We start from the raw sequence: 18,233 nt of genomic DNA on the forward strand, positions 1-18,233 counted from the left end.
ATGACAGAGTGTTTGACGTTTTGACGTGTTTGTTATCCTAATCAGCTGACTCGAGAAGATGCCGTCAGGACAAAAGTGTGAAACTGTGGCCAATTTGGCATATCCACCTTATGCACTAAATGTGATATCAGGAAGACACGTCTTAGTAGGAGGAGGAGGAGGTGGGGCCAAAACAGGAATTCGGAATGGATTTGTAAGTAAAAGAAATTACCGAATGTTGCGGTACCGAATGAACCCATCTTGAAGGTCGATTTGTATTGATGGTTATGTTTTGCTCGAAGGCAGCTTGATGAAATCATTAGTATATTATGTAGGTGCATGATAAATGTGTTATCTATCACGAATCCAATGTCCTTTTGATAGAGCCATAAAGAATTGCATTCAGAATTTTTTTTTTGCTCGTTAAGCATTTCAGCACTGATCAACTCTTGAAAATGTTCTTGAATAATTTTTACCGAAGATATCAATAAGTTCCTCAGCAGATGAGAAGTTTATGACTTTTAAAGACTTAAGATGTGGTATAATCTCAAAGTGACCTAATAGTTAAAGTGTTTTCATAATTGACATTAAGTTGAAATAGTAATTGGAAATTGGCAGGTGATTATATAAAGCAGATAACCAAGCAACCTTTTACTTTCCTATGTGTACAAACTTAACTCGTTTTTTGAGAATTTTTGCATAAGAGAACAATTATTATGAAGAAAAATTGTGAAGAGAAATGGTAAATTATGATAATGACATTAATGTAAGCTAATGAATATTTTAAACCTTTATTCAACCAAACTATAGAAGAAATATATAATTAACCAGACACACTATTATATAATAATGGAGAACAGCCATCTTTTTTTATAATTTGATGTAGGTCATATTTACTGATAAAATATCAAGATAGGGTATGGCAGCAGAAATAGCCTACTCTTATTTTAGTTTTGTTCCAGTAACACATAAATGCATTTTTATTTTATTTTTTCTTCATTTTAAAGATCTATATATTTCTATGGAATGACTGCATTGCACAAATCCAACCTTGGAATTTGTTTTATCTGCAAGGTAATGAATAACCACTGACTTACTCTTCATCCCTTGTATATTTACAGTGCCTGGTGGTAATGAAGAGACAATCGCTATCTCTATCATTATAAGAATATAAGAATGGAGAAGATAGCAAGAGACCATAAGGCTTACACAAGGCAGTTCCACCTTTTATCCCTTTTCATAAAATTGTCTAGTGTTCCCTTAAAACAACCAATTGTTTCAGTGATTTCTAAATTTTTACTAGGTTGATTCAGTTTATTAACCACTCTCTTGGTAAACCAGTTCTTGCTTATTTCTTTCTTAAACCTAAATTTGTATTTTGCTCCACAGGATGTTTACGAGCTGTTCCACACTGGAGAACAGACTAAGGGTGAGCGTGTGCTGTTCCATGATGCTGATGATGAATGTATAATGAGCATGGCAGCATGGTCAGAGCACATTACTGCTGCCACAGACAAGACAACTGCCCGGTCGGCTTCAGTCGCCATAGGACACAACCAGCGGTGTTCCTTGCTTCGTCTCAGCCCAGAACTGAAGACAGTAACTTCAACTCTGATGCCTGAAAATTCTAGTAAGAAGCAGCACCATAGTTCTGTTTTATAAACCAAAAGGGTTCTTCCCCCTTATAAAGGATATAGCCAGCCAAGTACCCATCCCCACCCATGTCACTCCTGCTTGTCAGTTGTTTCCCTTTATCTTAACTCGTAGTGAATGAAGGGTCATCTCTATCACCTGCTCACTGCTCAAGTCAGAAGAAATGCAGCAGGACACAGCATATCCATAGCAGTGCCCTCCAAATCACTTACACAGTGACCTTTTCTCCTTGTATCCTCATGCAAAAATAGAGAAGACAAGTAGAAATGTCTTAGGGATGTGTCGATTTATTTTCCATTCACAACCATTTTCCACTCAAACCTAACTCCTGCCCTCTCCTTTCCCTGCTCAATAGACATTCCCCTTGTACTCAAAGCTCCATTCACCATATCCATCCATCTTAATACTTTACCACAGTGGTTCCCAGCCGGCGTGCCGCAGCACCAAAGGGTGCCGCCAAAATTCAGGCCAAAAATAATTTTCATATTACAGGCTCTCTCTGTCATCCATTTTGGTTCATTAAATCAGCATCATTGTAAAGACGAGTATTTTCATATTATCCAGGGACAACATTTTGTTACACTGATGGTGAATCAACAAAATACTGACGAACTAGAATTTAGATTTTCTAATGAGGGTGCTGAGGACTTCTGAAAGGCTTGGCAAGGGTGCCTCAAGCCAGAAAAGGTTGGGGCCTTACTATATACATATACCAATGGCTTTTTCCCTCTTACAAGAGAGGTAGCCAAAAACAAAGGCATACAATCCACTCCCCACCCATTCCATCCCTGCATACTGTACTCCATTCCCATTCACCCCCCTCCCTCCCTCTTATCTTGGCTCCTCCTGGATAATGGGTCATCCCTGCATCTTACCCACTGCCCAGGGTCAGAAACAATGTAGCAAAACAAAGCACATCCACAGCAAGGCCACTTCATTTAATCAGCAACCTCCCCCTCTCCGTCCCCTCGTACAGAAAAAGAGAAGACTGGGAGAAATATCTTTGGCCTGCATCAAATATCATTCACACATACTCCCCCATCCCCTATCCTTTCCCATGCATCACAGCATCATCCATACACAACCATTCTTCACTCGTCCCTATCTTGTCTTCTCCCTTCTTTCCTCAACAGACATTCGCCTCTTTCCCAGTGCCCCTTTTACCTTATCCATCCATCTCGTCCTTGGTTGCCCCGTCATGTTCACTCCCTCCACCTCTTCCTTCCACACCTCTTTTACTAAGCTTTCTTCACTCTTTCCATTTGTCCAAACCACCCCAATACTCTTTCATCAACCCTATCTCCCTTTCCACCCTTGCTCTCCTCACCTCCTTGTTTCTCACTCTATCCAGCCTAGTAACCCCTACCATACTTCTCAGGCATTTCATCTCAAACACATTTAAACTCTTCTTCTATTATGTTCCATGTTTCTGCCCCATACAGTGCTCTCAGCACAATCACTCCTTCCTATAATATCCTCTTAGCATCCATTACCAAATGCCTATTTCTCATTACTTTTTCTAATCCCCCAAGGCATTTTCTTGTTTCTCTCAATCTACATTCTACCTCCACTCCTCCCTTTCCTGCCACATTTGCACCCAAGTATCTAAAGCTATCCACTTCCTCCAGTCTTTCTCTCTTAATACTCTCTTCCAATTTGCTGCCATATCCCTTGTACACCTTCCCAAAATCCATCACTAACTTCCTTAATCCCTCCTATGATCCTGCTACAAGTGCAGTGTCATCAGCAAACAACTACCTTATCTCCAGTCCCTGGCCCATGACCCTTGCATTTACCTCTTGCACCACCCCATCCATGTATAAATTGAACAGCTAAGGCAACAACACATCCCTGGCTAGTCCCACCTTTATCTCAAACCACTCACTCTCTCTATTTCCAATTCTATCACAGGCTTTACTACTCTCTTAAAAACTCTTGATGGCTCTTAACAGCTTTCCTCCTATCCCATATATCTGCAACACCTCCCACAGTGACTTACTATCTACCCTGTCATAAGCCTTTTCCTATAGCTTTCTCACATATCTGCCTGACCACAAAAATCTGATCCATGCAACCCCTACCTGTCCGAAACCCACACTGTTCCTCACTAATTACCCCCTCTGTTCCTCTCCTAATCCTCTTAATCAAAACCCTCCCATACGCCTTTTCAACTACACTCAACAAACTGATCCCTCTGAAACTACTACACCAATCCAGGAGCAGCAAAGATAAGAGGGAGGGATGGTGAATGTGAGTGGAATTATGCCTTTTGACTTTGGCTACCTCCCTTGTAAGGGGGGAAAACCCTTAGTATGTGTATGTATTGTGATATGCTTAACTTGATTGCTAGACTACATTGGATAGAAATGTATAATTTGTAACAGCGGGCCAGGGCCCCTGTAAATTCTTATCATGGCTCCCTTGGAGGACTCCCTGGTCTCTCAGGTCAAGAACCACTGTTTGATGAACATAGAATAAACGAGCCTTATTCATTGATAGTGTGAAACATTGGTGCATGTATGCTTAAATATAATCATTTTATTGCAGAGATTACAGTAGGAGAGCCAGCTGACCAGTGACCTTTTATTCCGTAGCTAGGCTAGATGCACATGTATACCAAGGTTTTTTTTACCCCCCTTAAAAGGGAGGTAGCTGAAGTCAAAAGGCTAGATGCAAAATTATGAATAGATAATAGAAAATGGATAGATAACATACATCTCTTATCTTTACAGAGGAAGAAAGCAGCAGTATAAGGAAGAGGAAAGGCAAGAAAGATAAAGAAGATGAAAAAAGTGGAGCGAGTAAAGAGGAACATGGTGATAATAAGGATAAGGAAAACAAAAAAAGTGATAAAACATCGCAAGGGGATTCGTATTTCTCTTTTGATGTGAAAAAAATTACAACCGTGGAAACTGTTTTCAGGTGAGTGGAAGGAAATCTGAAGTTGGTAATATTTTATGATAAATAATAAAATAATTTTGTTTAACTGATGGTTGTTACACCCTCCTGCTCAGAGATCCTCTCTAAAGTTAGGAGAGCTAATCAACTGAGCCTTCCACAAGAAGTGGAAGTCACGTTCGAGTCTGAAATCTTCAGGACGGGCAATTCTCAGACAACAAAACCAACTCCCGTGGAGTACACAGACGGTACGAGTGGAACAGCAAAAACGCTTCTACTTCCCATCAGGGACAAACCTTAAGCAGCCTTGATCCCGGCTCGGTTACCAGAGCTTGTCAAAGCGGACGTGGATTCACTGCTCAGAAGAAACGTCATCCTTTCCGGCAGAGAATCCAGGGACCTCGTTCAGGGCCTGGCTCTCTCTCTCGCGGTCCACTCCTGGCTGGAACGCGTCTTGGCTTCAGTAAGGGAGTTTTTACCCGGGCTGCAACCCCAAGGGGAATGCAACCTCCAGGCTCTATGGGAAAGCTCGAGCAGAGCTCTGAAGCATCAAGCGGCCTGCCTCTTAACGTCTTGGGCCAACATTGAGTCCCGCAGGAGAGACACCGTCCTAGGAGACCCCAGTGATCCCCTCCTCAGAGAAATTTATGCTCCATTGAAGAGGGCCCCCCTTCTAACCCGCATGCTGATTCCCTACCCCTCCACTCCAAGTCGAAAAGGCAGACAGGAAAGCCCCGTCCCTTTACAACTAGAGATCCTAGACGCAAACATTATAGAGGCTCCGGACTCCCCCACAGGAATCCTAGGAATTCGCCAGCCCCTCCGCACAAGATAGGGGGTTGCCTCTCCCTCTACTGGAGAGCATGGGAAGAGGCCGGGGCAGAAGACTGGACCTACTAAGTCATTAAGACAGGCTATTGTCTTCCCTTTCCCACTGTCCCAAACCTCTCCCCCTATCCCATCCAAGTCAGCAGCTTCCACCCGGACTCGGCTTGCGGGCGGGCCCTAGCGGAGGAATCCTCCGTTCTGCTCCAGACAGGAGCTTTAGAGGAAGTCTCGACTCCGGACCCAGGGTTCTACTCAAGGCTATTCCTAGTAGAAAAGACAACAGGGGTGTGGAGACCAGTCATCTATTTGTCTCCACTCAACAAGTTCCTTTCCCTGACGAAGTTCCGAATGGACACCCCAGAGTCCGTAAGGGCGTCTATCAGGGAAGGGGGACTTCATGGTGTCGCTGGACCTCCAAGATGCCTATTTCCACATACCAGTGCATCCCTCCTCCAGGAAATTCCTCAGAATCATCCACAGGGGCAACACCTTCCACTTCCCCTGCCTCTGCTTCGGACTTTCCACAGCACCCCAAGTCTTCTCCAGTGTGTTCAACCTCGTTTCAGCGTGGTCCCACTCCAGGGGAATTCAACTACTCCGTTACTTGGATAACTGGCTGATCCTTGCACATTCCGCCCAGCTATGCCAAGAACACCTGAGAATGGTCCTAACCTTTGTCCTGAAATTGGGCACAGTAGTCAAACCGGAAAAGTCAGATTTCTTACCAAGACAGAGAGTCACGTACCTGGGTATGGTCCTGGACTCCTCCCTAATGGAGTCCTTCCCAGTAGAAAAGGGGATCCCGAATCTCGCTTCTCTAGTTGCACAGGCACTATCGACCAGGTTCCTGACGGCGACACAATGCCAAATCCTCCTGGGCCATATGGCCTCCATAGAGAAATTAATCCCCAGGAGTAGACAAAGAATGCGACCGCTACAGTGGCTCCTCAAGTCTCAGTGGGCCCCGCAAGAGGGAGAACCCCTACAACACATCTCCCTCACCGAAGAAGTCAAGGATTCTCTTCTCTGGTGGAAGGCCCATGCAACCTTCTCATGGGGATGCCCCTCGGCCCATCTCCCCCCGAAGTCCTCCTGTTCTCCGATGCCTCCAAGGAGGGCTGGGGAGCCCACCTCAACGACGATCACATCAGCGGTTCCTGGTCCACAGTCGAGCGGACAGCCCATATCAATTGGCTCGAGTTGAAAGCAGTACTCCTGGCTTTCCGTCACTTCAAGGATCAAGTCTCAGGAAAAGTAGTGGGCATAATGTCGGACAATTCCTCGGTAGTAGCCTACCTGAATGAGCAAGGGGGGCCCCAGTCTCCCAGGAACTATGCCTTCTGATGATGGACATCCTCAACCTAGCCAAGAATCTCCAGGTGTCACTCAAAGCCCGCTACATCCCGTGGAAGAGGAATGTCTGGGCAGACCACCTCGGCAGGAAGAATCATATAATCAACACAGAATGGTCCCTCTATCGAGAGGTAGCGAACTTCATCCTCAGCAAATGGGGCTCCCCTCTAGTGGACCTTTTTGCAATGACATGGAATCACCAACTCCCAATATATTTCAGCCCTTTCCCGGATCCTCTGGCAGCAGGAGAAGACGCTCTTCTGCAAAGTTGGGACAACCTGGACTCCTACACTTTCCCACCATTTCCCTCGCTCCAGAAGGTACTCCTGAGAGCAAGACACGCATCCTACCTTCGGATGACTTTGATCGCTCCTTGGTGGCCCGAAGCCCCATGGTTTCCGGACGCCCTCGAGCTAGCAGTAGAAGAGCCTCTGGCCCTTCAGGGAAGACCAGATCTTCTGTATCCACCCATCAACGGGCCTTGGCACAAGAACCCTTCAGCACTCAATCTTCACGCGTTCAGACTATGGTCCGGATCCTCCTAAAGAAGGGTTTTCCCAGAGAAGTGGCAGAGGACATGTCCGCTCCTATTCGCTCTTCCTCAGCTAACCTTTATCAAGGGAAATGCAATGCCTTTGCAAAATGGTGCCACTCCAGGAAGTTGGTCCCAAATCGAGCCACCATTCCTGAGATCGCCTCCTTCCACTTCCTCAGGAAGTCCAAGAAGATCTCCCTCTCGGCAGTACAAGGCTATAGGGTGGCTCTAAATCAGGTGTTTTCTCTGAAGGGCATGGTCCTAGCCCTTTCACCGGAAATTTCCATGCTCTTCAGGCACTTCAAAGATCATGCCCCCCCAGGGAAATCAGTTCTCCTCCGCGGGATGTGGCATTAGTCCTGAACTCTCTGAGGGGTCCCCCTTACGAACCTCTCCGAGAGGCACATCTGAAGGACCTCTCCTAGAGGACAGTTTTTTCTGCTAGCCCTGGCATCTTCCAAGAGAGTAGGGGAGTTACATGCCATCTCTTATAGAGTCGCCCATTCCAAAGGATGGAAAGAGGTCTCCTTCACTTTCATGCCTCAATTCATTGCCAAAAACCAAGATCCTGCCAAATCCGACCCTAGATTCTGGTCCTTTAGTGTTCCGTCCTTAGACGAATTTGCAGGGGGAGAATAGACTGAAACAGTTCTATGCCCGGTACGAGCCATCCGGACCTACCTCAAGAGAACCGAACATCTTCGACCAGAATTAAAGAGGTTGTTCATCTCTACTAAAGGTAGCCCATCACTAAGAATTCCATTTCTTACTGGACATTGGAAGTCATCCGCAGAGCCTGCGACATGAACCACACAGATTGCCCATGACCTGAGGGCAGTAGGGACCTCCCTAGTCATCAGAAAGAATCTGTCAGTCAACCAGGTTCTTCAAGCAGGTATATGGAAGAGCCAGAATACGTTCACTTCCTTTTACCTCAAAGAAGTTATGCGGGAATCTTTAGGGAACTTATCTTTGGGCCCCATAGTGGCCGCCCAAGAAGTCCTGAAAATGATATACCCCTCCTCAAGAGCACACAGCCGACCCTGACAACTCATCCAGGTTCTGGCTCGGCAACTGCAGGGATAACTTCCCAAGGTCCTTCTCATACTCTTACATTCCCTTACCTCACCCGCGGGCTCTCAAGCATTCCAAGGGAATCAATTCAAGCCCTTCAGTGGTACAAAAGTGATTATAACCTGTCTGTCTCCACTCCAGGGAACAGAAAGGGGTGCACTTCAAAGTGAGGGGAATGTATAGGGGTCTGGTCAACATAGTCTTAGCACACTAGATTTTCCTTACAGCGGTTTCCCAGGCTAGATAACAACTTCCTTCCCTCCTATTGTAAGGAGTACTGAAGAGTTTGTATTCTTCAGAACAAATGTAATTTTTGCAGGAAAATTAATTTTTCCCTGATACAAACCTGAGGTACTCCTTACCTTTAATGGCCCTCCTCAACCACCCCTCTAATTAGTTCCTTCTCCTTGCCTGACAAACCTTGTGCTTAATTCATACCTGGCTCAGAGAATGGTTATAGTGTGCAAGACTTGTGGTGGAGGGCAAGAGCCCCCCCCCCCCCTTGCCCCAATGGGGCCCCTTACTGAGGATAAGCGTTGCCCAGACCCACAGAGTGAGGATTTTAATTTCGCAGTAGAAATATTCGCGCTACGCGAAAGTATCCTATTGTAAGGAGTACCTCAGGTTTGTATCAGGGAAAAATTAATTTTCCTGCGAAAATTACATTTGTTCCGAAGAATACAAACTCTTCAGTACTCCTTACAATAGGAGACTCGGACTTAGGAGGGAAGGAAGTTGTTATCTAGCCTGGGAAACCGCTGTAAGGAAAATCTAGTGTGCTAAGACTATGTTGACCAGACCCCTATACATTCCCCTCACTTTGAAGTGCACCCCTTTCTGTTCCCTGGAGTGGAGACAGACAGGTTATAATCACTTTTGTACCACTGAAGGGCTTGAATTTATTCCCTTGGAATGCTTGAGAGCCCGCGGGTGAGGTAAGGGAATGTAAGAGTATGAGAAGGACTTTGGAAAGTTATCCCTGCAGTTGCCGAGCCAGAACCTGGATGAGTTGTCAGGGTCGGCTGTGTGCTCTTGAGGAGGGGTATATCATTTAATGAACCATGCCTTTAGTTCAACCTGCAGGGTTTGACCTTTGCTGCAAGTAGCAATGTCCTAACCTGTGGGATAAAGTTTGTTCAAACCATCACCCTACCCAAATATGGGAAAACCTTTTAATTGAAAATTTTTAAGATGTGCAATCATTCTAAGGGTGGTAAAATGTTATCTATTCTAGTCAGTCTATATACCTAAAACTTTTTCCCCCTTATAAAGGAGGTAGCCAAGTCAAAGGCATGTACCTACTCCCATCCATTCCTCTCCTCTCCATCACCCTCTACCCCCTCTCATCTTGGCTCCTCATGGATGGTGGTTCATCCCTATATCCTGCCCACTGCCCTGGGCCAGAAGCAGTGTTGCAAGACATAGTATGTCCACAGCAAGGCCACTTCACTTAATCTGTAATTCCCCATCACTGTCCCTTCAGAAAAAGAGAAGACGAGGAGAAATTCCTTCAGGCTATGTCAAAATATCATTCACACAAGCACCCCCTACACCTATCCTCTCCCTATTATATGTAAGAAATGCATGTTATATTAATGAGGAGATGCATCCTCTTTGTATGATAGCATGAACTTTTGCATTTTCAGACCAGTGAGTAATTATTTTCTCCAGGATGAAGCCCATTCAAATTATCACCTAACCCAAATCGGGGCAAATCTTTCAGTTGGAAATTTTGAAGTGTAGTTTATTTAAGGGTGATCAAATGTTATTTCTATGAAATATAGGTTATTATAATGAGGAGATCCTCTGTATGGTAGCTTGAGCCTTTGCATTTTCAGAGTAGTGAGTTCATTCTGTATTAAAGATAAGGAGAAAGATACACTGGAATAAGTTTTGTGCTTTTTACTTTGCAAATAATGTACACTTGGTGTTGTATGGAGTGGAGTACCAGCCATTGATAAAAACAGACCCATACTAATACAACACAGACAATAGTCTCTTCCTTGATAAGTATCTGGGATAGTCTCAGGACCACTGCTGATTATTGTACAATTGCAGGTTTCCATTCAGTGAAACTTGTCAAAAATTTTTTTTACATTTTTGCTAAACCTTCCCAAGATATCAACCCCATAGAAAAATCCCTCTAAAGAGAAGTAATAACCACACTGGCATGCTTGTGTTCAGAACACATACAGAATTATAACAGTAGTAGGCCTGCCCACAGATTCAAACTGGTGTACATGCAGCCATCTCATAGAGGACCCAGTGTCTCATTGTATTATGCCCCTTACTGACAATCCCTAGACTACAACAAAGTATTTATTCCCAGAATGAATTATGGCCTTGCTTGGTTGTTGTTCTTGTCATTCTCTAGACTGTCTGGCTCCACTTTCCTGGTGGCTGTTGCAGGTTACTTTGGAGTCGTAGGTCTTCTGCAAGAGAGACTTGGGCCAATAAACTGACTGACTTACTATATTCTTCCCCTGTATTGTGTTGTTCTCCATATTTCAGCAAGGACAGTAAAGAAGAAGATATTTACCAAAAGTGCTGCCAGGTTTTCCCAAAGCATGACATGTTGGTCACGGGTGGAGTGGATGGACATATTCGGATATGGAAATTACCCAATTTAACCAAAGTACATGACATCAAAGCACATGAGGGGGAAGTAGATGACCTACATGTCAAACCTGATGGCAGAGAGGTGAGAAGAAGAGGATTTTCATTTATTTATCTTTTTTATTATTATTAAGAAAGAGTGAAGAAAGATTAGTAAAAGAGGTGTGTAAGGCAGAGGTGGAAAGAGTGAACATGAGGGGGTAACCAAGGATGAGATAGATGGATGGGATAAAAGGGGTATTGGGAAAGAAGGGAATGTCTGTTGAGGAAAGAAGGGAGAAGACAGAAGATAGGGGTGAGTGGAGAATGGTTGTGTATGGATGATGATGTGATGCATGGGAGTGGGTATGGGGTGGGGGGGTGAGGGAGTATGTGTGAATGATATTTTGATGCATCCTGGAGGGATTTCTCCTTGTCTTCCCTTTTTCTGCATAAGGGGGTGGAGAGGGAGAGTTCCCGATTAAATGAATATGCCTTGCTGTGGATGTGCTGTGTCTTGCTACATTGCTTCTGACCCAGAGCAGTTGGTGAGATGCGGGGATGTTCTCTCATCCAGGAGGAGCCAAGAAAAGAGGGAGGGAGAGGTGGTGAATGGGAGTGGAGTATGTGGGGGTGAAATGAGCAAGTGGATTGTATGCCTTTTACTTTAGCTACCTCCCTTGTAAGGAAGAAAAAGCTGTTGATATATGTATGTAATATTATTTTTCATAAAAGAAGAAAATAAGTATTTATTGTCTTTCAAATAGACATATGGGAAAAATATATATATTTTTACAAGGTGCAGGGCCACTGCTAAATAGAATTATCAGATGATAAAGGAAGATCAGGAAAATCATACTGCATGATGAAAAGTTATGTTAAGATTGGTTTAGTCTTTAGAGCATATATCAATATAATGTCAGTAGATTGTTTGATTGCCTTTCAGTAGAATTGATTTTAAGTAATAAATAATGCCCATATTATCTTGCTGATATATTAGTTACTTTTAAGGGTGGGATATAAAAAGGTGGAGAGCCTATGCCCAGAGGGTTTAATTGCATTTCTATACCATGTGCAATAGCACATTTTCAAGCATATCAGCTGATAGAGCCCATCATTACATCATATAATGCAAGCCAATAATAAACAAAATAATGAATTTAATTCAATTAAGAAAATTTGAGGGGACCATCACTACAATCATTTAGAACAGTTACATCATATAATGCCTGTCTCTACCCCAGACTGAGGGGGTGCCTCGGGGGAAACCCCCCATTAGAGGGTTTGGTTAGGTTAAGTTAAGTTAATAGCACTTTATCAAAATTAGCAGGTTAGGTTATATAAGAACATAATGAAGGTGACTGCAAGAGACCATGAAGCCTACACTAGGCAGTTCCATGTCCATTACCACCTGTCATCCCCATCCATAAAGTTGTCTAACCGTTTCTTAAAACAACTGATGGTTTCAGCGCTCGCTACATAGTTGATAGCACTTTATCAAAAATAGCAGTTTTTGCTTGGTAACAATTCAATGATTGACATGATGGTAAACACGAGCTTAAATGGCCTCCAGAAATATTTTTTCTTGATGATTTTATACATTTTCAACAATTCTGATGTGTGTGGTTATTGGAAATTACTTGTTTTTGTATATTTTTATTATCTTTGAAAAGATAAGAGCTACATCAAAAACAAGTAATTTCCAGCAAAAATAAATGCTAGAATTATTTAAAACATGTTAAAATCAACAGGAAAAAATATTTCTGGAGGTTGCGAGTTATACTGTACGGAAGTGCAATTTTATTGTCCGGAGTTGCATAGCTGGGGCCAAAGGCATCACCTTTGCTCTGTGCACCTGGAACATTAGAGGGGAGAACATGAAAAAACACATATACCGGTATATAATGCGAGCTGTGCATGAAATTAGAATAACTTTGTGTGTGTGTGTGTATGTATATATATATATATATATATATATATATATATATATATATATATATATTTTATGACAGTCACATGCAGGATTCGAACCCACTGCTATCAGCCACCCGTAAGATCACCTTCACAGAGCCTTAGCCCACTACACCAACAGACACTTAGTCTGTTGATGTAGGCTCTGTGAAGGTGATCTTACGAGTGACCAATAGCAGTGGGTTCGAATCCTGCATGAGACTGTCATAAAAAAATTATCGGATTGATGTCGCTGTTACTAGCGAATTTCTCTCATATATATACAGTCGTACCTCGGTACTCGACCATAATCCGTTCTGAGGTGGTGGTCGAGCACCGATTTGTTCGAACACCGAAACCAATTTTCCCCTTATCACTGTCTTTCTTTGGACCCATTATTAAGGGCTAGAGCAACACGAAAAAGTTTAAATCTGGGAAGAAATACTCGAACAAACTGCGTACGTCTTACTCCGCTGGCGGTCTGAGTCGAACTGACGCTTACCCGCTGTTCGAGCTAGTCGAGTACCGAAAATCTGTTCGAGGTCCGATGCATTTTCTACTCGAATTTTTTGGTCGAGCACCGATTTGGTCGAGTATAGAGGCGGTCGAGTACCAAGGTACGACTGTATATATGTATATATATATATATGTATATATATATAGATAGATAGATAGATACATATATATATATATATATATATATATATATATATTACAAAGGATTACAAAGGCGGAGCATGCCGACAGGAGACCTTTTGATCCATATCTAGGTCAGATGCAGAAAAAAAATCATATTAATAATAAAAAAAACTGATAATCTAAATAACAAATAAAATACATAAATAAATGCATAGGTATAGTTAAATAATAAACAAACAGGTAAATAGTGAATAATAATAAATTGACATATAACTAATAATAAATAAAAATCAGACAGACAAATGATAACAAAACAAAAACAAATAATATAAGATAAATTATAATCATTACAGCATCTTACTTAGGTATTTATCTAAATGATTCTTAAAGCTTCGAACTGAACTACATTGCACTACCTGTGCAGGAAGTTTATTCCATTCATTAACTACACGGTTGGCAAAGTTGTTTCTACCTACTTCCAAATTGAATCTATTTCCGGACAGTTTGAGACCATTGTTTCTTGTCTGATTCTCATTCAATGTAAAAATTTGGTCACTTTTGATGTCAATTCCCTTTAGAATTTTAAAGACCTGTATCAAGTCACCTCTGAGTCTACACTTTTTTAGGGAAAACAGATTCATATGTTTTAGTCGATTTTTGTATGATTTATTTTTGATATTTGGAATCAGTTTTGTGGCTCGCCGTTGTACTTTTTCCAGTCTGTCAATGTCTTTAATGAGATTCGGTGACCATACGGAAACAGCATATTCCAAATGTGGACGAACTAACGATTTATATAGCTTGTTAATGAGTGATGGACTTTTGAAATAAAAAGATCGCGCAATGAGTCCCAGAATCTTATTTGCTTTCTCAGAGGCTGAAATACACTGCTTGGATGATTTGAGGTCGTTACTTATAATTACGCCGAGATCTTTTTCACTATCCACTTTTGTTAACGAATTTCCAAATAACTTGTAATCGTACTTACTGTTATTTTTACCTATGTGCATTACCTTGCATTTACTTGTGTTAAATTTCATTAGCCACTTTTCAGACCATTGCTGTAATAAAATATGGAAAATCTTTTAACAGGTTGTGTCAGTGTTACAGATAGGTAAAGGGGTAGTGGAGTGGAAGGAGGTTTCCTCAAGGATAATGTGGATGAAGGTGAAACTGGGAAAGGAGATGTGGGTCTTTGTAAGTGCATATGGGCCGGGCAGTGAGAAGAGCAGGGAAGAAAGGGAGGCCTTTTGGATAGATTTAAATGAGTGCATAGAGGGTTTAGGAAGAAATGTCAATGTAATAGTACTGGGAGACCTTAATGCTAGAGTGGGAAATGGTCCAATCGATGGAGTGGTTGGGAAGTGTGGAGTTCCAGGAAAGAATCATAGTGGAGAGTTGATGGTGGAAATGTGTCTAGAAAGAGAGTTGATGATAGCAAATACAGTGTTTCGGAAGAAAGTCAAGCATAAGTACACATGGGAGAGGGTGGTGGAGGGAAGGGTGGTAGATAGAGCGCTAATGGATTATGTAGTGGTAAATAGGATTATGATAGGAAGAGTTAAGGATGTACATGTGCTAAGGGGAGAGGGTGGGGGAATATCAGATCATTTTTTGGTGGAAGGTAAGTTGAGAGTGGAGGATAGATGGAGAAGGAGGAAAGGGACAAAAGGTAGGGAGGTTCTTAGAGTGAACTCCTTGAATGAAAAGGAAAAGGAGAAGGAGTACGAAAAGAAGCTGAAGGAGGAGTGGGAGGGAGTAAAGGATAGAGCAGAGATGGGTGTGGAGGAGGAATGGGGATGGTTCAAGGAGGGAGTCTTAAAGTGTGCAAGGATGGTGTGTGGAACAAGAAGGACAGGGGGAAATAGAAGAAAGGGTAGTGAATGGTGGGATGAGGAAACAAAGAAGGTTGTAGAAGAGAAGAAGCGAGCATTCACAGATTGGTTACAAAAGAGGACAGGGGAGTCATATGAGACGTACAAAGAAAAGAAAAGAGAAGTAAAGCAAAAGGTAAAGGAGGCAAAGAGGAGAGCAGATGTGAAATGGGGTAGGAGTATGACAGAAAATTTTGAAAGTAATAAAAAGATGTTTTGGAAAGAAATTAAGAGAGGAAGAGGAGGCGAATCAAGTAGGGAAGAAAAGGTAAAAGGTACAGATGGAGAGTTGATAATGGAAGAGATGGCAGTGAGGGGAAGATGGGCAGAATATTTTAGGGAGTTGCTGAATGTGAAGGAGGATAGGGAAGGAAAGATAGCTGCAGTGGGATGAGGAAACAAAGAAGGTTGTAGAAGAGAAGAAGCGAGCATTCACAGATTGGTTACAAAAGAGGACAGGGGAGTCATATGAGACGTACAAAGAAAAGAAAAGAGAAGTAAAGCAAAAGGTAAAGGAGGCAAAGAGGAGAGCAGATGTGAAATGGGGTAGGAGTATGACAGAAAATTTTGAAAGTAATAAAAAGATGTTTTGGAAAGAAATTAAGAGAGGAAGAGGAGGCGAATCAAGTAGGGAAGAAAAGGTAAAAGGTACAGATGGAGAGTTGATAATGGAAGAGATGGCAGTGAGGGGAAGATGGGCAGAATATTTTAGGGAGTTGCTGAATGTGAAGGAGGATAGGGAAGGAAAGATAGCTGCAGTGGGAAATACGAAAAAAATGAAAGTGATGAGTGAGGAGAATGGAGGAGAAATAAGGAAGGATGAGGTGAAGGCAGTTGTAAAGATGATGAAAGCAGGTAAGGCACCTGGTCTGGATGGATGTCATGCAGAATGTCTGAAAAAGGGAGGTTCAGTGATGGTGGACTGGTTGGTGAGATTATTTAATGTTTGCTGGAGAGAGGGTAGAGTACCGGAGGACTGGAGTAGTGCCTGTATAGTTCCTCTTTACAAGGGAAAAGGGGACAAGTGTGAATGTAGTAATTTCAGAGGGATTAGCCTGTTGAGTGTAGTAGGGAAGGCTTATGGGAGAATCTTAATTGAGAGGATTAGGAGAGGAACAGAAGGAGTAATTGGTGAGGAACAGTGTGGATTTAGGACGGGTAGAGGTTGTGTAGATCAGATCTTTGTGGTAAGACAGATATGTGAGAAAGCTATAGGAAAGGGGAAGGATGTTTTCTGGGCTTTTATGGATCTGGAAAAGGCTTATGATAGGGTAGACAGAAAGGCACTGTGGGAGGTTATGCAGATTTATGGGATAGGAGGAAAGCTTCTGGGAGCTGTCAAGAGTTTTTTTTGTGAGTAGTAGAGCATGTGTTAGGATTGGAAATGGAGAGAGTGAGTGGTTTGAAGTAAAGGTGGGACTTCGTCAAGGATGCGTTATGTCGCCCTGGCTGTTCAACTTATACATGGATGGGGTGGTGCGAGAGGTGAATGCTAGGGTAGTGAGTCAGGGATTGGAGATGGTTAAAGAAAATGGAGAAAAGTGGGAGGTGAGCCAGCTGTTGTTTGCGGACGACACTGCGCTTGTGGCAGGGTCAGAGGAGGGATTGAGGAAGCTGGTGGCAGAGTTTGGGAGAGTATGTGATAGAAGAAAGCTAAAGATAAATGTGGGTAAAAGTAAGGTGATGAGATGTACAAGGGGTGAAAGTGGCAGTAGACTGGAAGTGAACATTAAGGGAGAGCGACTGGAGGAAGTGGATAGTTTTAGATACTTGGGTGCAAGTGTAGCAGGAAAAGGTGGAGTGAAGGTGGAGGTAGAATGTAGATTGAGAGAAGCGAGTAAATGCCTTGGTGGTTTAAAGAGTGTAATGAGAAATAGACATTTGGGAATGGATGCAAAGAGGAGACTGTATGAAGGAGTGATTGTGCCAACAGCACTGTATGGGGCAGAAACGTGGAACATAAGAGAAGAAGAGAGAAGGAGTTTGAATGTGTTTGAGATGAGGTGTCTGAGAAGTATGGTGGGGGTTACTAGGCTAGATAGAGTGAGAAATGAGGAGGTGAGGAGGAGAACAGGGGTGAAAAAGGATTTGGGAGAGAGGGTTGATGAAAGAATATTAGGATGGTTTGGACACATGGAAAGAATGAGTGAAGAAAGACTAGTAAAAGAGGTATGGAAGGCAGATGTGGAGGGAGTGAACATGAGGGGACGTCCTAGGATGAGGTGGATGGATGGGGTGAAGGGGGCTTTGGGGAAGAGGGGAATGTCTGTTGAGGAAGGAAGGGAGAGGACGGAAGACAGAGGTGAGTGGAAAATGGTTGTATATGGATGATGTTGTGACTGCATGAGGAGGAATGGGCGGGGGGTGGGGGGGGGTAGTATGTGTGAGTACATTTTGACGCAGCCCGAAGGGATTTCTCCCCGTCCTCCCTTTATATGCAAAGGGGGACGGAGAGGGGGGGTCGCCGATTAAATGAAGCGGCCTTGCTGTGGATGTACTGTGTCTTGCGACACTGCTTCTGACCCAGGGCGGTGGGCAGGGTTCAGGAATGACCCGTCATCCAGGAGGTGCTCAGATGAGAGGAAGGGTGGGAGGGGTGTGGAGTGTATTTAGGGATGAAATGGGTGGGAGTGTTTTTATGCCTTTCCCTTTGTGGCTACCTCCCTTGGAAGGGGGAAAAAGCCTTGGTATATGTATGTATTACAGCATCTTACTTAGGTATTTATCTAAATGATTCTTAAAGCTTCGAACTGAACTACATTGCACTACCTGTGCAGGAAGTTTATTCCTTTCATTAACTACACGGTTGGCAAAGTTGTTTCTACCTACTTCCAAATTGAATCTATTTCCGGACA

The 18,233-nt window shown here is 43.1% G+C and overlaps 1 protein-coding gene across 1 annotated transcript in view; it reads left to right on the forward strand.

Annotated features, from left to right (window-relative positions):
• Positions 1–27: 27 nt before the first annotated feature.
• The window catches only part of LOC143022946 (guanine nucleotide-exchange factor SEC12), a 30,992-nt gene continuing 12,786 nt past the window's right edge, over positions 28–18,233 (forward strand). The window contains exons 1-4 of the mRNA XM_076181366.1: positions 28–193; positions 1,369–1,609; positions 4,365–4,554; positions 10,832–11,021. Of these exons, the coding sequence (XP_076037481.1) occupies positions 59–193; positions 1,369–1,609; positions 4,365–4,554; positions 10,832–11,021 (756 nt within the window). The 5' untranslated portion in view covers positions 28–58. The remainder of the gene's footprint in view (positions 194–1,368; positions 1,610–4,364; positions 4,555–10,831; positions 11,022–18,233) is intronic.

The sequence above is a fragment of the Oratosquilla oratoria genome, unplaced genomic scaffold (assembly GCF_046742065.1).
Source record: "Oratosquilla oratoria isolate Oo_2021 unplaced genomic scaffold, ASM4674206v1 SCAFFOLD239, whole genome shotgun sequence".
Lineage (NCBI taxonomy): Eukaryota > Metazoa > Arthropoda > Malacostraca > Stomatopoda > Squillidae > Oratosquilla > Oratosquilla oratoria.